This window comes from Notolepis coatsorum (genome assembly GCF_963971535.1).
Source record: "Notolepis coatsorum genome assembly, chromosome: 4".
NCBI lineage: Eukaryota > Metazoa > Chordata > Actinopteri > Aulopiformes > Paralepididae > Notolepis > Notolepis coatsorum.
The window spans coordinates 109005750-109029681 of NC_140168.1; the positions used below are offsets into that span (position 1 = coordinate 109005750).

The 23932-nt window shown below is 42.8% G+C and overlaps 1 protein-coding gene across 1 annotated transcript in view; it reads left to right on the forward strand.

Moving 5' to 3' along the window:
* focad (focadhesin) overlaps window positions 1–23932 on the forward strand; it is a gene marked incomplete at its 5' end in the record, with an annotated part of 227009 nt that overhangs the window by 201087 nt on the left and 1990 nt on the right. Inside the window, 3 exons of the mRNA XM_084312069.1 lie at window positions 15700–15797; window positions 23133–23387; window positions 23473–23548. Coding sequence (XP_084168195.1) covers window positions 15700–15797; window positions 23133–23387; window positions 23473–23548 — 429 coding nt within the window. The remainder of the gene's footprint in view (window positions 1–15699; window positions 15798–23132; window positions 23388–23472; window positions 23549–23932) is intronic.

Genomic DNA, 23932 nt, shown 5'->3' on the forward strand with positions numbered 1-23932 from the left:
TAACAGCAGTCGCATCTTTTCACCTGCGCAGCTCGATCTCTCAGTGACGAGGAGTAACGCGTGGGAGGCTCACGCTGCCCCCGACACTTCCTGATTCTACTGTGCAGGCGCACCAACCGACCTGTAGGAGTCGCTGTCCACAACGCCCGATCCCCACCCTTCAGTTTCCCACCCCCTAATACGGCCAATGTGTATTAGTACGGACGACCAGCTAAACTGAAAGCAATGTGGAGCGCTGGGCTCGAACTGACGAGCCCAGCGTCTCCAGCATTTCGTGGCGAGTGCCTTGCCCACTATGCCACGTAGCCACCCTGTAATGGGGGACATTTCTAAAGGTCGATCATGGGGGTCATGTGAGGACCTCGGAGGTCATGTGAGGTCAGAGGCTGTAATGCCTTCTAGCCACTACTGTCCTGTCTTTGGCAACACTAACGTCAGTACCACACCGGCAACACTAACGTCAGTACCACACCGGCAACACTAACGTCAGTACCACACCGGCAACACTAACGTCAGTACCACACCGGCAACACTAACGTCAGTACCACACCGGCAACACTAACGTCAGTACCACACCGGCAACACTAACGTCAGTACCACACCGGCAACACTAACGTCAGTACCACACCGGCAACACTAACGTCAGTACCACACCGGCAACACTAACGTCAGTACCACACCGGCAACACTAACGTCAGTACCACACCGGCAACCCATTAGACGTTAGCTAGCTAGGTCCCCGGCCAGGTGACGGTCCTCACATCAGCGTTTAGCCGCTCGATAGGAGATTTGTGTGTTTTCCTTGGAGTCTTGCTCCAATATGAGTGCTCAGTCAATGCGATACACTAGGGGGCAGTGGTGCGTTTTCGCCAAGCCATCCTCATTACAGCAGGCTGCCTGTGATCACAGAAGAAGAGCGATGTGCATGTTTAGTTTAGTTTAGTTTATTTGACTAATTATTATTAAAATATAATAAATACATAAATAAATAAGTCATGCATCCTAAAATTATCAACGATGGCACAAAAAATGCACATACTTATTTCCATTGTGGTCCTTGGTCTCAGCAGTACATAGTATTTACATAAACAGCATCAGCCTAACGGTATATTGCTAAAAGTATAAAAAAATAAAACATTGTTAATAAGATATGTACAGATCTCTACACTAAAGCAGTACGCCTCCATCCACTGTCTCCTGAGTTTACTCTGGGACATTTTCTAGGAGCCATTTCCTAACATTCACCTTGAAACTATACAGGTTCACGCCCTGTTTGATGGTCAAAGGCAACTCATTCCACTCCTGTGCTCCTGTGCACATGAGAACGGCCCCATCTTTGTTCTCTACACCTACAGGAGCTAGATCTGGTTCTGTGGCTGTGTGATTCCCTAACACTGGGAAAATAGTTGGCCATGTGATTGATTATTCTGTGCACCATGTTGAGCCGTTGCATTGTGGGTCCTCACATGATGTCACACCAGCTTCGTGAATGTCCAGCCTGAGAGCGTCGTGTCCCGTTGTCCTCTCTTCCCTCGTCCCCTGCTTTCCTTTCCTTAATGTCCTGTCAAATAATACAGACATGCCCCAAAAAGAGCTTCTTAGTCACCCTTGCCAGCCCAGTGGTGTTCCCAGAGAGGTATAGTGGTTATAAAGAATCTAGAAGGGTGTTCCCAGAGAGGTATAGTGGTTATAAAGAGTCTAGAAGGGTGTTCCCAGAGGTATAGTGGTTATAAAGAGTCTAGAAGGGTGTTCTCAGAGGTATAGTGGTTATAAAGAGTCTAGAAGGGTGTTCCCAGAGGTATAGTGGTTATAAAGAGTCTAGAAGGGTGTTCCCAGAGAGGTATAGTGGTTATAAAGAGTCTAGAAGGGTGTTCCCAGAGAGGTATAGTGGTTATAAAGAGTCTAGAAGGGTGTTCCCAGAGAGGTATAGTGGTTATAAAGAGTCTAGAAGGGTGTTCCCAGAGAGGTATAGTGGTTATAAAGAGTCTAGAAGGGTGTTCTCAGAGAGGTATAGTGGTTATAAAGAGTCTAGAAGGGTGTTCTCAGAGGTATAGTGGTTATAAAGAGTCTAGAAGGGTGTTCCCAGAGGTATAGTGGTTATAAAGAGTCTAGAAGGGTGTTCCCAGAGAGGTATAGTGGTTATAAAGAGTCTAGAAGGGTGTTCTCAGAGGTATAGTGGTTATAAAGAGTCTAGAAGGGTGTTCCCAGAGAGGTATAGTGGTTATAAAGAGTCTAGAAGGGTGTTCTCAGAGAGGTATAGTGGTTATAAAGAGTCTAGAAGGGTGTTCTCAGAGGTATAGTGGTTATAAAGAGTCTAGAAGGGTGTTCCCAGAGAGGTATAGTGGTTATAAAGAGTCTAGAAGGGTGTTCCCAGAGAGGTATAGTGGTTATAAAGAGTCTAGAAGGGTGTTCCCAGAGGTATAGTGGTTATAAAGAGTCTAGAAGGGTGTTCCCAGAGAGGTATAGTGGTTATAAAGAGTCTAGAAGGGTGTTCCCAGAGAGGTATAGTGGTTATAAAGAGTCTAGAAGGGTGTTCTCAGAGGTATAGTGGTTATAAAGAGTCTAGAAGGGTGTTCCCAGAGAGGTATAGTGGTTATAAAGAGTCTAGAAGGGTGTTCTCAGAGGTATAGTGGTTATAAAGAGTCTAGAAGGGTGTTCCCAGAGAGGTATAGTGGTTATAAAGAGTCTAGAAGGGTGTTCCCAGAGAGGTATAGTGGTTATAAAGAGTCTAGAAGGGTGTTCCCAGAGGTATAGTGGTTATAAAGAGTCTAGAAGGGTGTTCCCAGAGAGGTATAGTGGTTATAAAGAGTCTAGAAGGGTGTTCTCAGAGGTATAGTGGTTATAAAGAGTCTAGAAGGGTGTTCTCAGAGGTATAGTGGTTATAAAGAGTCTAGAAGGGTGTTCCCAGAGGTATAGTGGTTATAAAGAGTCTAGAAGGGTGTTCCCAGAGAGGTATAGTGGTTATAAAGAGTCTAGAAGGGTGTTCCCAGAGAGGTATAGTGGTTATAAAGAGTCTAGAAGGGTGTTCTCAGAGAGGTATAGTGGTTATAAAGAGTCTAGAAGGGTGTTCTCAGAGGTATAGTGGTTATAAAGAGTCTAGAAGGGTGTTCCCAGAGAGGTATAGTGGTTATAAAGAGTCTAGAAGGGTGTTCCCAGAGAGGTATAGTGGTTATAAAGAGTCTAGAAGGGTGTTCCCAGAGGTATAGTGGTTATAAAGAGTCTAGAAGGGTGTTCCCAGAGAGGTATAGTGGTTATAAAGAGTCTAGAAGGGTGTTCTCAGAGGTATAGTGGTTATAAAGAGTCTAGAAGGGTGTTCCCAGAGAGGTATAGTGGTTATAAAGAGTCTAGAAGGGTGTTCTCAGAGAGGTATAGTGGTTATAAAGAGTCTAGAAGGGTGTTCTCAGAGGTATAGTGGTTATAAAGAGTCTAGAAGGGTGTTCCCAGAGAGGTATAGTGGTTATAAAGAGTCTAGAAGGGTGTTCCCAGAGAGGTATAGTGGTTATAAAGAGTCTAGAAGGGTGTTCCCAGAGGTATAGTGGTTATAAAGAGTCTAGAAGGGTGTTCCCAGAGAGGTATAGTGGTTATAAAGAGTCTAGAAGGGTGTTCCCAGAGAGGTATAGTGGTTATAAAGAGTCTAGAAGGGTGTTCTCAGAGGTATAGTGGTTATAAAGAGTCTAGAAGGGTGTTCCCAGAGAGGTATAGTGGTTATAAAGAGTCTAGAAGGGTGTTCTCAGAGGTATAGTGGTTATAAAGAGTCTAGAAGGGTGTTCCCAGAGAGGTATAGTGGTTATAAAGAGTCTAGAAGGGTGTTCCCAGAGAGGTATAGTGGTTATAAAGAGTCTAGAAGGGTGTTCCCAGAGGTATAGTGGTTATAAAGAGTCTAGAAGGGTGTTCCCAGAGAGGTATAGTGGTTATAAAGAGTCTAGAAGGGTGTTCTCAGAGGTATAGTGGTTATAAAGAGTCTAGAAGGGTGTTCTCAGAGGTATAGTGGTTATAAAGAGTCTAGAAGGGTGTTCCCAGAGGTATAGTGGTTATAAAGAGTCTAGAAGGGTGTTCCCAGAGAGGTATAGTGGTTATAAAGAGTCTAGAAGGGTGTTCCCAGAGAGGTATAGTGGTTATAAAGAGTCTAGAAGGGTGTTCTCAGAGAGGTATAGTGGTTATAAAGAGTCTAGAAGGGTGTTCTCAGAGGTATAGTGGTTATAAAGAGTCTAGAAGGGTGTTCCCAGAGAGGTATAGTGGTTATAAAGAGTCTAGAAGGGTGTTCCCAGAGAGGTATAGTGGTTATAAAGAGTCTAGAAGGGTGTTCCCAGAGGTATAGTGGTTATAAAGAGTCTAGAAGGGTGTTCCCAGAGAGGTATAGTGGTTATAAAGAGTCTAGAAGGGTGTTCCCAGAGAGGTATAGTTGTTATAAAGAGTCTAGAAGGGTGTTCTCAGAGGTATAGTGGTTATAAAGAGTCTAGAAGGGTGTTCCCAGAGAGGTATAGTGGTTATAAAGAGTCTAGAAGGGTGTTCTCAGAGGTATAGTGGTTATAAAGAGTCTAGAAGGGTGTTCCCAGAGAGGTATAGTGGTTATAAAGAGTCTAGAAGGGTGTTCCCAGAGAGGTATAGTGGTTATAAAGAGTCTAGAAGGGTGTTCCCAGAGGTATAGTGGTTATAAAGAGTCTAGAAGGGTGTTCCCAGAGAGGTATAGTGGTTATAAAGAGTCTAGAAGGGTGTTCTCAGAGGTATAGTGGTTATAAAGAGTCTAGAAGGGTGTTCTCAGAGGTATAGTGGTTATAAAGAGTCTAGAAGGGTGTTCCCAGAGGTATAGTGGTTATAAAGAGTCTAGAAGGGTGTTCCCAGAGAGGTATAGTGGTTATAAAGAGTCTAGAAGGGTGTTCCCAGAGAGGTATAGTGGTTATAAAGAGTCTAGAAGGGTGTTCCCAGAGAGGTATAGTGGTTATAAAGAGTCTAGAAGGGTGTTCTCAGAGAGGTATAGTGGTTATAAAGAGTCTAGAAGGGTGTTCTCAGAGAGGTATAGTGGTTATAAAGAGTCTAGAAGGGTGTTCTCAGAGGTATAGTGGTTATAAAGAGTCTAGAAGGGTGTTCTCAGAGGTATAGTGGTTATAAAGAGTCTAGAAGGGTGTTCCCAGAGGTATAGTGGTTATAAAGAGTCTAGAAGGGTGTTCCCAGAGAGGTATAGTGGTTATAAAGAGTCTAGAAGGGTGTTCTCAGAGGTATAGTGGTTATAAAGAGTCTAGAAGGGTGTTCCCAGAGAGGTATAGTGGTTATAAAGAGTCTAGAAGGGTGTTCTCAGAGAGGTATAGTGGTTATAAAGAGTCTAGAAGGGTGTTCTCAGAGGTATAGTGGTTATAAAGAGTCTAGAAGGGTGTTCCCAGAGAGGTATAGTGGTTATAAAGAGTCTAGAAGGGTGTTCCCAGAGAGGTATAGTGGTTATAAAGAGTCTAGAAGGGTGTTCCCAGAGGTATAGTGGTTATAAAGAGTCTAGAAGGGTGTTCCCAGAGAGGTATAGTGGTTATAAAGAGTCTAGAAGGGTGTTCCCAGAGAGGTATAGTGGTTATAAAGAGTCTAGAAGGGTGTTCTCAGAGGTATAGTGGTTATAAAGAGTCTAGAAGGGTGTTCCCAGAGAGGTATAGTGGTTATAAAGAGTCTAGAAGGGTGTTCTCAGAGGTATAGTGGTTATAAAGAGTCTAGAAGGGTGTTCCCAGAGAGGTATAGTGGTTATAAAGAGTCTAGAAGGGTGTTCCCAGAGAGGTATAGTGGTTATAAAGAGTCTAGAAGGGTGTTCCCAGAGGTATAGTGGTTATAAAGAGTCTAGAAGGGTGTTCCCAGAGAGGTATAGTGGTTATAAAGAGTCTAGAAGGGTGTTCTCAGAGGTATAGTGGTTATAAAGAGTCTAGAAGGGTGTTCTCAGAGGTATAGTGGTTATAAAGAGTCTAGAAGGGTGTTCCCAGAGTTATAGTGGTTATAAAGAGTCTAGAAGGGTGTTCCCAGAGAGGTATAGTGGTTATAAAGAGTCTAGAAGGGTGTTCTCAGAGGTATAGTGGTTATAAAGAGTCTAGAAGGGTGTTCCCAGAGAGGTATAGTGGTTATAAAGAGTCTAGAAGGGTGTTCTCAGAGGTATAGTGGTTATAAAGAGTCTAGAAGGGTGTTCCCAGAGAGGTATAGTGGTTATAAAGAGTCTAGAAGGGTGTTCCCAGAGAGGTATAGTGGTTATAAAGAGTCTAGAAGGGTGTTCCCAGAGGTATAGTGGTTATAAAGAGTCTAGAAGGGTGTTCCCAGAGAGGTATAGTGGTTATAAAGAGTCTAGAAGGGTGTTCTCAGAGGTATAGTGGTTATAAAGAGTCTAGAAGGGTGTTCTCAGAGGTATAGTGGTTATAAAGAGTCTAGAAGGGTGTTCCCAGAGGTATAGTGGTTATAAAGAGTCTAGAAGGGTGTTCCCAGAGAGGTATAGTGGTTATAAAGAGTCTAGAAGGGTGTTCTCAGAGGTATAGTGGTTATAAAGAGTCTAGAAGGGTGTTCCCAGAGAGGTATAGTGGTTATAAAGAGTCTAGAAGGGTGTTCTCAGAGGTATAGTGGTTATAAAGAGTCTAGAAGGGTGTTCCCAGAGAGGTATAGTGGTTATAAAGAGTCTAGAAGGGTGTTCCCAGAGAGGTATAGTGGTTATAAAGAGTCTAGAAGGGTGTTCCCAGAGGTATAGTGGTTATAAAGAGTCTAGAAGGGTGTTCCCAGAGAGGTATAGTGGTTATAAAGAGTCTAGAAGGGTGTTCTCAGAGGTATAGTGGTTATAAAGAGTCTAGAAGGGTGTTCTCAGAGGTATAGTGGTTATAAAGAGTCTAGAAGGGTGTTCCCAGAGTTATAGTGGTTATAAAGAGTCTAGAAGGGTGTTCCCAGAGAGGTATAGTGGTTATAAAGAGTCTAGAAGGGTGTTCTCAGAGGTATAGTGGTTATAAAGAGTCTAGAAGGGTGTTCCCAGAGAGGTATAGTGGTTATAAAGAGTCTAGAAGGGTGTTCTCAGAGGTATAGTGGTTATAAAGAGTCTAGAAGGGTGTTCCCAGAGAGGTATAGTGGTTATAAAGAGTCTAGAAGGGTGTTCCCAGAGAGGTATAGTGGTTATAAAGAGTCTAGAAGGGTGTTCCCAGAGGTATAGTGGTTATAAAGAGTCTAGAAGGGTGTTCCCAGAGAGGTATAGTGGTTATAAAGAGTCTAGAAGGGTGTTCTCAGAGGTATAGTGGTTATAAAGAGTCTAGAAGGGTGTTCTCAGAGGTATAGTGGTTATAAAGAGTCTAGAAGGGTGTTCCCAGAGGTATAGTGGTTATAAAGAGTCTAGAAGGGTGTTCCCAGAGAGGTATAGTGGTTATAAAGAGTCTAGAAGGGTGTTCCCAGAGAGGTATAGTGGTTATAAAGAGTCTAGAAGGGTGTTCCCAGAGAGGTATAGTGGTTATAAAGAGTCTAGAAGGGTGTTCTCAGAGAGGTATAGTGGTTATAAAGAGTCTAGAAGGGTGTTCTCAGAGAGGTATAGTGGTTATAAAGAGTCTAGAAGGGTGTTCTCAGAGGTATAGTGGTTATAAAGAGTCTAGAAGGGTGTTCTCAGAGGTATAGTGGTTATAAAGAGTCTAGAAGGGTGTTCCCAGAGGTATAGTGGTTATAAAGAGTCTAGAAGGGTGTTCCCAGAGAGGTATAGTGGTTATAAAGAGTCTAGAAGGGTGTTCTCAGAGGTATAGTGGTTATAAAGAGTCTAGAAGGGTGTTCCCAGAGAGGTATAGTGGTTATAAAGAGTCTAGAAGGGTGTTCTCAGAGAGGTATAGTGGTTATAAAGAGTCTAGAAGGGTGTTCTCAGAGGTATAGTGGTTATAAAGAGTCTAGAAGGGTGTTCCCAGAGAGGTATAGTGGTTATAAAGAGTCTAGAAGGGTGTTCCCAGAGAGGTATAGTGGTTATAAAGAGTCTAGAAGGGTGTTCCCAGAGGTATAGTGGTTATAAAGAGTCTAGAAGGGTGTTCCCAGAGAGGTATAGTGGTTATAAAGAGTCTAGAAGGGTGTTCCCAGAGAGGTATAGTGGTTATAAAGAGTCTAGAAGGGTGTTCTCAGAGGTATAGTGGTTATAAAGAGTCTAGAAGGGTGTTCCCAGAGAGGTATAGTGGTTATAAAGAGTCTAGAAGGGTGTTCTCAGAGGTATAGTGGTTATAAAGAGTCTAGAAGGGTGTTCCCAGAGAGGTATAGTGGTTATAAAGAGTCTAGAAGGGTGTTCCCAGAGAGGTATAGTGGTTATAAAGAGTCTAGAAGGGTGTTCCCAGAGGTATAGTGGTTATAAAGAGTCTAGAAGGGTGTTCCCAGAGAGGTATAGTGGTTATAAAGAGTCTAGAAGGGTGTTCTCAGAGGTATAGTGGTTATAAAGAGTCTAGAAGGGTGTTCTCAGAGGTATAGTGGTTATAAAGAGTCTAGAAGGGTGTTCCCAGAGTTATAGTGGTTATAAAGAGTCTAGAAGGGTGTTCCCAGAGAGGTATAGTGGTTATAAAGAGTCTAGAAGGGTGTTCCCAGAGAGGTATAGTGGTTATAAAGAGTCTAGAAGGGTGTTCTCAGAGAGGTATAGTGGTTATAAAGAGTCTAGAAGGGTGTTCTCAGAGGTATAGTGGTTATAAAGAGTCTAGAAGGGTGTTCCCAGAGAGGTATAGTGGTTATAAAGAGTCTAGAAGGGTGTTCCCAGAGAGGTATAGTGGTTATAAAGAGTCTAGAAGGGTGTTCCCAGAGGTATAGTGGTTATAAAGAGTCTAGAAGGGTGTTCCCAGAGAGGTATAGTGGTTATAAAGAGTCTAGAAGGGTGTTCCCAGAGAGGTATAGTGGTTATAAAGAGTCTAGAAGGGTGTTCTCAGAGGTATAGTGGTTATAAAGAGTCTAGAAGGGTGTTCCCAGAGAGGTATAGTGGTTATAAAGAGTCTAGAAGGGTGTTCTCAGAGGTATAGTGGTTATAAAGAGTCTAGAAGGGTGTTCCCAGAGAGGTATAGTGGTTATAAAGAGTCTAGAAGGGTGTTCCCAGAGAGGTATAGTGGTTATAAAGAGTCTAGAAGGGTGTTCCCAGAGGTATAGTGGTTATAAAGAGTCTAGAAGGGTGTTCCCAGAGAGGTATAGTGGTTATAAAGAGTCTAGAAGGGTGTTCTCTGAGGTATAGTGGTTATAAAGAGTCTAGAAGGGTGTTCTCAGAGAGGTATAGTGGTTATAAAGAGTCTAGAAGGGTGTTCCCAGAGGTATAGTGGTTATAAAGAGTCTAGAAGGGTGTTCTCAGAGGTATAGTGGTTATAAAGAGTCTAGAAGGGTGTTCCCAGAGGTATAGTGGTTATAAAGAGTCTAGAAGGGTGTTCCCAGAGGTATAGTGGTTATAAAGAGTCTAGAAGGGTGTTCTCAGAGAGGTATAGTGGTTATAAAGAGTCTAGAAGGGTGTTCTCAGAGGTATAGTGGTTATAAAGAGTCTAGAAGGGTGTTCTCAGAGGTATAGTGGTTATAAAGAGTCTAGAAGGGTGTTCCCAGAGAGGTATAGTGGTTATAAATAGTCTAGAAGGGTGTTCCCAGAGAGGTATAGTGGTTATAAAGAGTCTAGAAGGGTGTTCCCAGAGGTATAGTGGTTATAAAGAGTCTAGAAGGGTGTTCTCAGAGGTATAGTGGTTACAAAGAGTCTAGAAGGGTGTTCTCAGAGGTATAGTGGTTATAAAGAGTCTAGAATGGTTTTCCCAGAGAGGTATAGTGGTTATAAAGAGTCTAGAAGGGTGTTCCCAGAGGTATAGTGGTTATAAAGAGTCTAGAAGGGTGTTCTCAGAGGTATAGTGGTTATAAAGAGTCTAGAAGGGTGTTCTCAGAGGTATAGTGGTTATAAATAGTCTAGAAGGGTGTTCCCAGAGAGGTATAGTGGTTATAAAGAGTCTAGAAGGGTGTTCTCAGAGGTATAGTGGTTATAAAGAGTCTAGAAGGGTGTTCTCAGAGGTATAGTGGTTATAAAGAGTCTAGAAGGGTGTTCTCAGAGGTATAGTGGTTATAAAGAGTCTAGAAGGGTGTTCTCAGAGAGGTATAGTGGTTATAAAGAGTCTAGAAGGGTGTTCTCAGAGGTATAGTGGTTATAAAGAGTCTAGAAGGGTGTTCTCAGAGAGGTATAGTGGTTATAAAGAGTCTAGAAGGGTGTTCTCAGAGGTATAGTGGTTATAAAGAGTCTAGAAGGGTGTTCCCAGAGAGGTATAGTGGTTATAAAGAGTCTAGAAGGGTGTTCTCAGAGGTATAGTGGTTATAAAGAGTCTAGAAGGGTGTTCTCAGAGGTATAGTGGTTATAAAGAGTCTAGAAGGGTGTTCCCAAAGAGGTATAGTGGTTATAAAGAGTCTAGAAGGGTGTTCTCAGAGGTATAGTGGTTATAAAGAGTCTAGAAGGGTGTTCTCAGAGGTATAGTGGTTATAAAGAGTCTAGAAGGGTGTTCTCAGAGAGGTATAGTGGTTATAAAGAGTCTAGAAGGGTGTTCTCAGAGGTATAGTGGTTATAAAGAGTCTAGAAGGGTGTTCTCAGAGAGGTATAGTGGTTATAAAGAGTCTAGAAGGGTGTTCTCAGAGGTATAGTGGTTATAAAGAGTCTAGAAGGGTGTTCCCAGAGAGGTATAGTGGTTATAAAGAGTCTAGAAGGGTGTTCTCAGAGGTATAGTGGTTATAAAGAGTCTAGAAGGGTGTTCTCAGAGGTATAGTGGTTATAAAGAGTCTAGAAGGGTGTTCCCAGAGAGGTATAGTGGTTATAAAGAGTCTAGAAGGGTGTTCTCAGAGATATAGTGGTTATAAAGAGTCTAGAATGGTTTTCCCAGAGAGGTATAGTGGTTATAAAGAGTCTAGAAGGGTGTTCCCAGAGGTATAGTGGTTATAAAGAGTCTAGAAGGGTGTTCTCAGAGGTATAGTGGTTATAAAGAGTCTAGAAGGGTGTTCTCAGAGGTATAGTGGTTATAAAGAGTCTAGAAGGGTGTTCCCAGAGAGGTATAGTGGTTATAAAGAGTCTAGAAGGGTGTTCTCAGAGGAATAGTGGTTATAAAGAGTCTAGAAGGGTGTTCTCAGAGGTATAGTGGTTATAAAGAGTCTAGAAGGGTGTTCTCAGAGAGGTATAGTGGTTATAAAGAGTCTAGAAGGGTGTTCTCAGAGGTATAGTGGTTATAAAGAGTCTAGAAGGGTGTTCTCAGAGAGGTATAGTGGTTATAAAGAGTCTAGAAGGGTGTTCTCAGAGGTATAGTGGTTATAAAGAGTCTAGAAGGGTGTTCCCAGAGAGGTATAGTGGTTATAAAGAGTCTAGAAGGGTGTTCTCAGAGGTATAGTGGTTATAAAGAGTCTAGAAGGGTGTTCTCAGAGGTATAGTGGTTATAAAGAGTCTAGAAGGGTGTTCTCAGAGGTATAGTGGTTATAAAGAGTCTAGAAGGGTGTTCCCAGAGAGGTATAGTGGTTATAAAGAGTCTAGAAGGGTGTTCTCAGAGATATAGTGGTTATAAAGAGTCTAGAAGGGTGTTCTCGGAGGTATAGTGGTTATAAATAGTCTAGAAGGGTGTTCTCAGAGGTATAGTGGTTATAAAGAGTCTAGAAGGGTGTTCTCAGAGGTATAGTGGTTATAAAGAGTCTAGAAGGGTGTTCTCAGAGGTATAGTGGTTATAAAGAGTCTAGAAGGGTGTTCTCAGAGGTATAGTGGTTATAAAGAGTCTAGAAGGGTGTTCTCAGAGGTATAGTGGTTATAAAGAGTCTAGAAGGGTGTTCTCAGAGGTATAGTGGTTATAAAGAGTCTAGAAGGGTGTTCCCAGAGGTATAGTGGTTATAAAGAGTCTAGAAGGGTGTTCTCAGAGGTATAGTGGTTATAAAGAGTCTAGAAGGGTGTTCTCAGAGGTATAGTGGTTATAAAGAGTCTAGAAGGGTGTTCTCGGAGGTATAGTGGTTATAAAGAGTCTAGAAGGGTGTTCTCAGAGGTATAGTGGTTATAATGAGTCTAGAAGGGTGTTCTCAGAGGTATAGTGGTTATAATGAGTCTAGAAGGGTGTTCCCAGAGAGGTATAGTGGTTATAAAGAGTCTAGAAGGGTGTTCCCAGAGAGGTATAGTGGTTATAAAGAGTCTAGAAGGGTGTTCTCAGAGGTATAGTGGTTATAAAGAGTCTAGAAGGGTGTTCCCAGCTAGGTATAGTGGTTATAAAGAGTCTAGAAGGGTGTTCCCAGAGAGGTATAGTGGTTATAAAGAGTCTAGAAGGGTGTTCTCAGAGGTATAGTGGTTATAAAGAGTCTAGAAGGGTGTTCTCAGAGGTATAGTGGTTATAACCCCCTCTCTGGAGCCTGCTGGCCTAGGATCAGAAACCCTGTCACCTCTGTCTCCCTCTCAGCCTCCCTGTTGTCCTAATAATGTCCTCTATAGAGAGATGGTGAAGAGAGTGACAGGTGGTTTGCTCTATAGAGAGATGGTGAAGTGAGAGAGTGACACGGTGGTTTGCTCTATAGAGAGATGGTGAAGAGAGAGAGTGACAGGTGGTTTGCTCTATAGAGAGATGGTGAAGAGAGAGAGTGACTCGGTGGTTTGCTCTATAGAGAGATGGTGAAGAGAGAGAGTGACAGGTGGTTTGCTCTATAGAGAGATGGTGAAGAGAGAGAGTGACAGGTGGTTTGCTCTATAGAGAGATGGTGAAGAGAGAGAGTGACAGGTGGTTTGCTCTATAGAGAGATGGTGAAGAGAGAGAGTGACTCGGTGGTTTGCTCTATAGAGAGATGGTGAAGTGAGAGAGTGACACGGTGGTTTGCTCTATAGAGAGATGGTGAAGAGAGAGAGTGACAGGTGGTTTGCTCTATAGAGAGATGGTGAAGAGAGAGAGAGACAGGTGGTTTGCTCTATAGAGAGATGGTGAAGAGAGAGAGTGACAGGTGGTTTGCTCTATAGAGAGATGGTGAAGAGCAGGGTTAGAAATAAAAAAAATTCAAGGGCTTTTTTTGCCCCCCTTAATTGATTTTTGGGGGCTTTTTTTTGTATTTCGGGGGCACTGAATTTTTATGATGAAAATTAACATAAGGATTATAAAACATTGTTGACACTTTTTTTTACAGTCTTTGTCCCTATGTTTGATAACGTAATGTTAATGTCTCCATATATAGGGCTCTACGCTAACCTTTTTCCCAAGGAGCACATGTGCTCCTAAATAAAATGTTAATAAATAAAATCTAAATAAAAATTTAGGAGCACACAAAGAAATTTAGGAGCACAGTGAAAATTGTTCAAGTAACACAGAGTTTATTAACTATTTATCACATGCATATTATACTGTGCGTGTGCACACTATGAATTGAAAATGAGGGACCCTGATGTAAACAAGACGAAAGTATTTCTCTGGTCTGCATCCTCTTAACAATTGTGTGTATTGAGCCGTACTGTACTGTACCCATTTTGCAATCTGTTAATAAAGTTTTCAATCAATCAAACGCAAAGGATATCTGTCCTCAAGCTGCTTTTGTATGTTGTAGTGTTGTTATGATACCAACATTTTGACTTTGATACAGATAGGAAAGGTAATGGAATATATTATTAGATGACAGAACATTGAAAATTCTTTATACAATTCTTTAATTCATTATGAAATATAAATTCCGTTTTTGGGTGGAACGTTTGTTGCCAGGAGGGAGGGAGGCGGGGACCGCTGCGTGTTACACACAACACGGAGAAATGTCCAAGCGTCTAGCTGCTTCGGTGCGTCGTTAACGTTAACGTCGGAAGAAATTCCCCACTAAGCCCTAAATTCAGAGCAGAGCAGTATCCTAATGACTTTTATGCTTCAGTCGATAAGGTGTTTTGCGAATTCTGTCAACATACCGTGGGGACTGGACCCGCAAAAACATGTGCGAATATCACTTCAAAAGCCATGTCAGCCGGATTCCTCTTTCTCCTCGTCTCTCTTTTGCTCAAAATAAAAATCAATGGGCTTCATGGCTGGCTGATTTTTTTGCGTTGTCTGATTCTGAATGTATAACTTGCCTATGCCGGTACCGTGACTTTGTTTTCCAGCGCTACTGTGATTGGACGTTTATGCGCCTTGTGTAATGTGGGACTATTAACAGCGGAGCTGTTTTGTAATCTTCACTCGCCTCGAGTAAATGATTTTTCCGGGTCGCGCACACACACATATTATTAGGGGCAAATACAAGGGAAATGCTCGCACTGTAGATCATATATATAATTATATATATAATTAGTAAACTGTCGGGGGCATTTTATGCCCCCCTTAACTGATTTTCGAGGGCATTTTGTCCATTTTCAAGGGCATTTTGCCCCGAGCCCCCGTTAATTTCGAACCCTGAAGAGAGAGAGTGACAGGTGGTTTGCTCTATAGAGAGATGGTGAAGAGAGAGACAGGTGGTTTGCTCTATAGAGAGATGGTGAAGAGAGAGAGTGACAGGTGGTTTGCTCTATAGAGAGATGGTGAAGAGAGAGAGTGACTCGGTGGTTTGCTCTATAGAGAGATGGTGAAGAGAGAGAGTGACTCGGTGGTTTGCTCTATAGAGAGATGGTGAAGAGAGAGACAGGTGGTTTGCTCTATAGAGAGATGGTGAAGAGAGAGAGTGACAGGTGGTTTGCTCTATAGAGAGATGGTGAAGAGAGAGAGTGACTCGGTGGTTTGCTCTATAGAGAGATGGTGAAGAGAGAGACAGGTGGTTTGCTCTATAGAGAGATGGTGAAGAGAGAGAGTGACAGGTGGTTTGCTCTATAGAGAGATGGTGAAGAGAGAGTGACTCGGTGGTTTGCTCTATAGAGAGATGGTGAAGAGAGAGAGTGACTCGGTGGTTTGCTCTATAGAGAGATGGTGAAGAGAGAGAGTGACTCGGTGGTTTGCTCTATAGAGAGATGGTGAAGAGAGAGAGTGACTCGGTGGTTTGCTCTATAGAGAGATGGTGAAGAGAGAGAGTGACTCGGTGGTTTGCTCTATAGAGAGATGGTGAAGAGAGAGAGAGTGACAGGTGGTTTGCTCTATAGAGAGATGGTGAAGAGAGAGAGTGACTCGGTGGTTTGCTCTATAGAGAGATGGTGAAGAGAGAGAGTGACTCGGTGGTTTGCTCTATAGAGAGATGGTGAAGAGAGAGAGAGTGACAGGTGGTTTGCTCTATAGAGAGATGGTGAAGAGAGAGAGTGACTCGGTGGTTTGCTCTATAGAGAGATGGTGAAGAGAGAGAGTGACACTGTGGTTTGCTCTATAGAGAGATGGTGAAGAGAGAGAGTGACAGGTGGTTTGCTCTATAGAGAGATGGTGAAGAGAGAGAGTGACAGGTGGTTTGCTCTATAGAGAGATGGTGAAGAGAGAGAGAGTGACACGGTGGTTTGCTCTATAGAGAGATGGTGAAGAGAGAGAGTGACTCGGTGGTTTGCTCTATAGAGAGATGGTGAAGAGAGAGAGTGACAGGTGGTTTGCTCTATAGAGAGATGGTGAAGAGAGAGAGTGACAGGTGGTTTGCTCTATAGAGAGATGGTGAAGAGAGAGAGTGACACGGTGGTTTGCTCTATAGAGAGATGGTGAAGAGAGAGAGTGACAGGTGGTTTGCTCTATAGAGAGATGGTGAAGAGAGAGAGTGACACGGTGGTTTGCTCTATAGAGAGATGGTGAAGAGAGAGAGTGACACAGTGGTTTGCTCTATAGAGAGATGGTGCATCACTAACGCGGTGGTTTGCTCTCTGTGTCTCAGGCGTCTCCAAGCGCATGGAGTGGCTCCTGGAACTGATGGGCCTCATCAGGAACGTGGCGTACGGGGCCTCCTCCGTGAAGTACCACGACCCCCAGCAGGTAGGTTACTGTAGGGGTCACGACCCCCAGCAGGTAGGTTACTGTAGGGGTCAGCAGGTATGTTACTGTAGGGGTCACGACCCCCAGCAGGTAGGTTACTGTAGGGGTCACGACCCCCAGCAGGTAGGTTACTGTAGGGGTCACGACCCCCAGCAGGTAGGTTACTGTAGGGGTCACGACCCCCAGCAGGTAGGTTACTGTAGGGGTCACGACCCCCAGCAGGTAGGTTACTGTAGGGGTCATGACCCCCAGCAGGTAGGTTACTGTAGGGCTAATGTATTGCTATTCATCTTCTATTGATGTTTTTTATATATATATATATTGTGGATCGTGATATATATGTTGTCATAAATTAATTAAATGAAAAAAATTAATTAAATTAAAAAATGTAAGTCAATATAAAGTCAGGTTTCTGAAATATTTCAGAATGTCAATTGAAAATCCACCAACAACTTGATTTGGTTACCGTGTCACAGTTCCCATTACCCTGCCGTGCCTGATACCTTACCTTGCCTTACCCCCATTACGCTGCCTGACGCAGAGGGCAGCAACAACGTTTCTCCACTTGCATCTGTCTTTGGCCATCTTCTCTGGTGGTGTTGCTGGAGCTCCTTCTCTATAGTCCTACGCCAGGTCGCTTTAGGCCTCCCTTTCTTTCTCCTGCCTCCTGGAGTCCAGTGTAGTGCGACTCTTGGGATCACGTTGGTGTCCATTCTGAGGACATGGCCAATCCAGGTCCACCTTAGTTTATTAATTATACAGTGCATGTCATCTTGTTGGGTAATGTTGAGGAGGTTATTGTTGGAGATGATCTTGGGCCAGAATATACGCAGGATTTTTGTGCAGGCATGAGGTGTGGAAAGTGGATCATTTATGGATGTCGCTTTCTGTGGTTTTCCAGCATTCTGCACCATATATTAGTGTTGTTGAGAGTACGCAGCTTTGGTAGATCCGGAGTTTTGTTTTGGTGCTGTATTGGTTTGACTTCCAGATTTGTTTGGTCTTATGAAGGTTGTGTATGCTTTGTTAATCCGGTTTTGGATGTCCTTACTTGCTCCCCCATCATGGTGAATGATGCTTCCAAGGTCTGTGAAATGAGTTTTCCAAGACCTGTTCCTCTATTGGAAATATTCATCCTCTATTGATGTTTCATGTGTATGTGACGGAAGGGCTAGGTCATCCGCAAAGTCGAGGTCTTCAATGGTGGAACAGAGGGTCCAACGAATCTCCTCATAAACCAGTCTATTGTAAGGTTGAAAAGTAATGCTGACATCACACATCCTCGGCAGACTCCAGATCCTACTTCAAAACTGGTGGTGCTTGTTCCCACAGTGTAAGAAAAGCCGGTGTAGAACAGTTTGATGACATTAACTATGTGGGAGGGGATTCCATAGCTCATGCATTAAAGCGTTCCGTCTCCAGACGGATTTCAGTCTTTTTAATTTTTTTTCCGTCAATTTGATTTGGAGTCTGACGGAATTGGCTACCTGGTATAATATGATTTGTAGATGCGTAGGGCATTTTGACCATTCTAACCAATCAAACGTGAGCTTGACGCACACACGCTGCTCACAGTGCCCTCCCCCTCACAGACCTGTCTTGTCACAGACCCGTATCATTTGCACCGAAGATAGCAAGCGTGCAGGTCCTCTTTTAACACCACTGAAGCATTAAACAATGGCCCAGTAAACTATTCACTTTAGTTTACTACACGAGGCGTTCTCTAACGTTATCTAGCTGGCTAGCTGATAGCTCATAACATAATTGAAATTAGTTTTTGAAGCTGTGGCTAACGTTAGCTAGCTACCGATCTTCGGGTGGCTAACGGTTAGCTACCTAGCAACTGTAGCTTGCTAATACGGGCTGTCCTGGCTGGCTAACTTTTATTTCGCAATGGAGTGGAGCTAACTAACTGTACAAATCGATGTGATTGGCTGAGGCTGTATTTTGTACGGTTGGCTGCCTGGCTGTTGTGGATTTGGATAGCCAGCTAGCAGCTAACATCAACTCAATGTCAACACTATGTTGACACTCTGAGCGAGTTTGCCGACAGCAATGTAACAAACAATATGGTCCGTGCGGAACCATTATCCCCAACACATAGTTATTAGCTAACGTAAGCATAATAACGATAATGGAAGGAGTAAGCCGGCCACTAAAGAAAACACGCAGTGTTTTCAGATGAAAAGGATGAGCGGCACCACCCCAACAAAAGAAAGTTTTGAGAGGAATGGAAGTTTGAAGATAGCAGTGTTTCAAGAGACTGACTAGGCTACAGTATGATGCAGGGGCTGTAGACGGTGGTGAGTTGTTAACTTGTTCCGTGTTCCGCAACTATGTCAAAAAGAAAAACAGAAACAACACATTTGTCATTGTCGTGTTACTTCACAGTACAAATATGTGAGTCCTCTGCTGTGGTTGTGAGTATCCTTTATTAGCTTAACTCCGTAGCAACATCACACAGGTGTATCTGTAGACGGTCTCCTCCCCACTGTATATTCTCTCCCCACCGTATGTATCTTTTTTCTCCCACCCACCCTAATGTACAGTCTCCTCCCCATCATAATGTATATAATCTCTGTTAGGATCTATGGGTAACAGTACTGTATATTTGCATATCGTATATGTCACAAATGTAACATTACTATATACCTGTCCTGTAGTATGTCATGTATGTCCCTATGCCATAAATGTTGTGTATGTCATAAATGTCACTATGCATTGAAAATGGGGGACCCTGATGTAAACAAGACAAACGTCTTTCTCTGGTCTGCATCCCCTTAACAATTGTGTGTATTGAGCCGTACTGTATTGTACCCATTCTGCAATCTGTTAAATATTGATTGATTGTTATAACAGATTGCAGAATGGGTACAATACAGTACAGCTCAATACACACAATTGTTAAGGGGTTGCAGACCAGAGAAAGACTTTCCTCTTGTTCACATCAGGGTCCCCCATTTTCAATTCATCATAACATATATGACATACTTGACATACAGATAGATAATACTGCTACATCTATACATTTATGACATACCAGATTTACAAATACAGTATTGTTTGTGATACAATAAGAGTGTATATACATTTGACGAAGACACTGTACATTGGAGGAGGTTGGGTGGGGGGGGGGGGGACTGTACATTGGAGGTGGTTGGGGGGGGGGAGGGTTGGGTAGGCGGGGTGGGGTGGGGGGGTAACTGTACATTGGATTATCGACGAAACCGAAACAAGTAGGCTCCCTTAAAACGCCAACGCTATTAAAAAGAAATACAGTGGAGGTTAAAATAAGAATATGACTTGGCCTGAAAAAAAGTTCAGTCAGGAGATTTTGTTTTGCTTTAATCCCTGCCATAGCTTCTCGTGATCTTCCAGAGACTATCACGGTGGATGCTGTCAAAATACCTTCTGGAAGTCGATGAAGTTTATGTAAAGCTGTCGTTGCCATTCACTGCACTACTCAATGATGTTCCCCAGAGTGAAGATCTCGTCGACTCATCCCTTTCCTTTCCTAAAAGTGCCTTGTTCATCGCGGAGTACTTTGTCAACTGCTGATGCAGTGCCATATGATGATGACCGTGAATTAGATCATTCAGCGTGTGATTTCCCTAATCCCACATTGTGATATATTATTCTTGAAACAAAACATTATTCCTAAATATCGTGATTTCATTCATGTATTAATTCACATCGTCCGGGCCTTTCCCAGTCATGTTTATGAAAAGGTTATCTCCAGACACAGTGGTGTTGTTGACACACTGCGAAGGCCTCTACCTTCAGAGCGCAGTGTTGTCCAACATCTAGGTGAGAGTCTGAGTATTCTCTCTCTCTCTGCAGTCAGAGAGAGACTGGAATGCAGCTCTCTCTGGGGGGGGAAGCTCTGCGTGCGAGTGCAATTCCGGGGGGGATGCACGTGTAGACATGTCTCTCACCGAGTCAGTTGTGTCAAGGCTGCGTCACACCAGCAACCTTTATTCATTCATTTAATCTGTGTGTCATCTCAAAGGAGCATTGAGTCTAATTTACAATGATGTTGAGAAATACAACACATAATAAATACAAAAAAGAAAATATAGAAACAAGGTCAATCAATTAGACATTTAAAATGATTAAAAACAACTGTGGTGAGGTGGTTTGCTATTAAATATCTAACATGCAACTTGGGTACAACTGAGTTGGATCAGAATTGCATAATATAAGACAGGGGTGCCCAACCTTTTTTGAACCAAGATCTACTTTTTAATTTACCACCTGTATATTGTAAGCCGTCATTTGAGGCTTTATAAAAGCAGCATAATGAACACAAATCTGTCAGTGCCGAGTCCGACCTCATCTTAAATAACAAACGGCATTGCTTGTTGTAGTTAACAAGGAGAGGCAGAGTTGATTTTGCAAAAAAATAAAAAAGCGTTTTTTTTTTTTTTATCTAATTTTATTAATCGAGATCTACTTGAAATCAGCCCGCGATCTACCTGTCGATCGCGATCGACTGGTTGGGCACCACTGATATAAGACGTAACTTACAAGAAACTAAAGACTGTAACTTGACATCCATCCGCAAACCACACCTGTAACCTGTGTATATACGGTAGTTATACCATATATAGTTGTCTCTGTAATGCCTTAACACTTTGGCGACCACAGTCTTGCGCCGATTTATAGGCCAGAGGATAGAGGTTTGTTTACAAACCGATGTACTTTCTAACAGCTATATATATAATTTATAGTATTTCTATCTGTCCATTCTCATTGTCACTTGAGTGCATAAACCGTGCCTTCATAATGGCTTAAAGAAAATAAAAAACCATCGGTTGGTTGTCATTTTATAGCGTCGTGAATATAAGGTTTATCGCACTTTTCGTCTCGTCTTTTTTCTGGGGAGCTAGATAATAGGCAAAACGTTGGCGCCGTTATATCAAACGCCATTTCTGCTGTATAAATACGAATGAAATAAAACACACTGCGTAGCATCCGGACTATTACAGAGCATCTATGGATGAAATGGGGGCGGCGGGGGACGCCGATCAGTATTATTGATTAGCAATACAGTGTGTGTTCAAGTAGCCATTTTCACTGATCGATCCCGTTACGTTTTAAAACAATGTCCAATCCAGCTGTAATTTGGGGGAATAGTATCCTACCGTCAGGCCATGTGATCGCCGGCAGCATTTCGTCATTAGTCATCGGAATCTGGTAGATCGATATGTCCATTGGCTAATCATAAATCCCATTATTCCAGGCTGAAATATGCGTTCGGTAACGGGATCAAAGATGAAGGGTCTTCGTTTGGAACCGAGGCTCTTATGAAACGCCTACATACAGTGAAAAGATTTTTTTTTCAAATGCCCTCAATGATACTGCAGTGGAGCGATGGCGCCCCTAAGCGGATCTGGCCGGTATTGCATGTTTCGAAAATCAAATATGTGGGGAGGTCCTGCATGTCGATCGCGGACGTTAATAGCGTTATAAATATGGAATAAAACAATAACAACTCGCCACGAGTTAACTCGTGGCTCTGGTCCTCAACGGGTGGAATCGAATCACGAGTTAACTCGTGGACGGTCCACATAGTGTTAAGCTGCTCGTGGTGCAGCAATGCATTTACGTATGTACAATGCCAATTTTGTCATCATCTCACACGTATATCCCAAGGCTCTAAACAGTTTAGTTGTGATGGTTATTGAGAGTTGATCAGTTTGAATATGGCCACTGGTGATGTCATCAGAGGACACTGAGTCCCTGTGTTGCAGTTATTGCAATCCTTCTCTATTTTCCTTTTATCTGCATGATTTCATTGAGCTGTAATTAACACAACAACACAAGGATTCAGTCTCCTCTCATGAATTCAGATTTCCATCGCAGGCTTCATTTTCAACAGGCAGCATTTGAGTGAAGCGTCCCTGAGCGCCCGTCTCTTGGAGGTTGAATATGTTCAATATTTCAATATTTGAGTGCTTAAAAACATGCTCTTCTCAGTGACATGAATGAATCAATGAATGAAAAGTTTATAACATGTGATTCCTCATATTCCTCCAAACAAATCACGGTATCTTGTTCCGTCAAACCAAACAATCATAACAACTAATTAAAAAACATAAAAAAATATTTTTAAAAAGGAATTATAAACAAAAGGCCAAGAGCAATGTGTTTGGTTGGCAGACATGTCCAAAAAAGGAGTAGAGGGAAGCTAAGCTTATTGGTCCCTACCCCCTTACATTTATATTTGTTCTTCCATTAATTTGACTAGATATAACATAATTTAGTATATTACAATATAGAATATACTTTTACTTATATTAAAGAATATATATATATAAAAAAAAAACTTGATTCACTTGACAGCAGTGAATATAGTACAACACTACATAACACAATATAACATAACTTTGTTTATCCTCATTACTCATTTCTGTATTTCTCTAATGTGTATTTTTTTTAGCTGCTTTTTAAATTGTGCCACATGTTTACTCAGTTTGATGTATTCAGGTAAATTATTCCACAACTTCACTCCACACACCGACATGCACATGCTTTTCAGCGTCAGGACATCAGGAACGGCATTTCCATTGAAACGAATTACAAAAGACACTGGCGCTGAAAACACAGGTTATCAGGCGCTGATGATGCCGCGGCATAGAATACTTCTATACCCCCCCCCCTAAAATAACACTGCATCTTTAAAGGTATAATCTGTAATGCCGTCAAACAGCGATCTCTAGGCAACAACATACTATATAATATATATATATATATAAACAAGACAAGACAAAGCAGCAACCCCTCCCCTATATACCCACTGAAATCCAATTCACACATCACGACAAAAACTAAACAAAGTGCAGTACCATGTTGTCCTCTTTTGTATACTTACTTCATCGGGGCATATATTTTGCATTTTTTTATTATATATATTAGATATTAGTTATTATTAAATGATATATATACTGTAACTATATTTAGTGTAGGGCAAATATAACTGAGAGGGCATACATACCCTCATCTTGCCATTTTTACACTGCCTACTTGCCCTTATACGCATGTCCAGAGTTAATTATATTGTTATATTGTTTACACTGCCCATTTTTTATTCTATTTGTGTTTTTACTTCTCCACTGTACTATAATTCTATGACCTGTATCGTGTCTTCTACTACCTGTACCCCCCCCCCCCCCCCCCCCCCATCCCCCCATGCTGCTATGATGCCTGAATTTCCCCAAGGGGATCAATAAAGGAATATCTTATCTTTTGCCTCGAGGTCCCTGTTTGATGACATCACCGACCCTACCTCTCAGTGAACTCAGCTGGCCTCTTGTTTCCCACAATCCTCTGCAGGCCACGGACTTCCTGCTCCAGGTGTTCTCCGGGGCCGTGGTGTCCTGGGGCGACCTCTCCATGCCCCTGCTCCTCGGCATCAGGGCCCAGTGGTTCCCGTGGCAACCGGGCTCCAAGCCGCCCGCCCTGCCTCACCGGCTCTACGGCGACGAGTGGCTCACCGAGCAGGCACTCCCCCTCTGCCTGCAGGGGGCACTCTCCCACAGCCTGGCTCAGCTGCTAGCCAAAGAGCCCTGGAGCAGCCAATCACAGAAGGTAACAGCTAGAAGATCCCACCTGGGGCCTCGCCTCTGAATTCCTCTGTAGATGGGATGGGTGACAACATTGTGTCTCGTCTCAGTTCATAGATTGGCTCTTCAGTGTCATGGAAGGTCCTGAGGAGGGTCTGTCGATGACCAGCATCACTGCAGCCAGAGGTGAGTGCGGCACATGCTACTAACTAGGAGGACTGAACTAAACTAGGATCTGCAGTCAGTGATCAACTAGGATCCAGTCAGTGATCAACTAGGATCCAGTCAGTGATCAACTAGGATCCAGTCAGTGATCAACTAGGACCTCCAGTCAGTGATCAACTAGGATCCAGTCAGTGATCAACTAGGATCTCCAGTCAGTGATCAACTAGGATCCAGTCTGTGATCAACTAGGATCTCCAGTCAGTGATCAACTAGGACCTCCAGTCAGTGATCAACTAGGACCTCCAGTCAGTGATCAACTAGGATCCAGTCAGTGATCAACTAGGATCCAGTCAGTGATCAACTAGGATCCAGTCAGTGATCAACTAGGATCCAGTCAGTGATCAA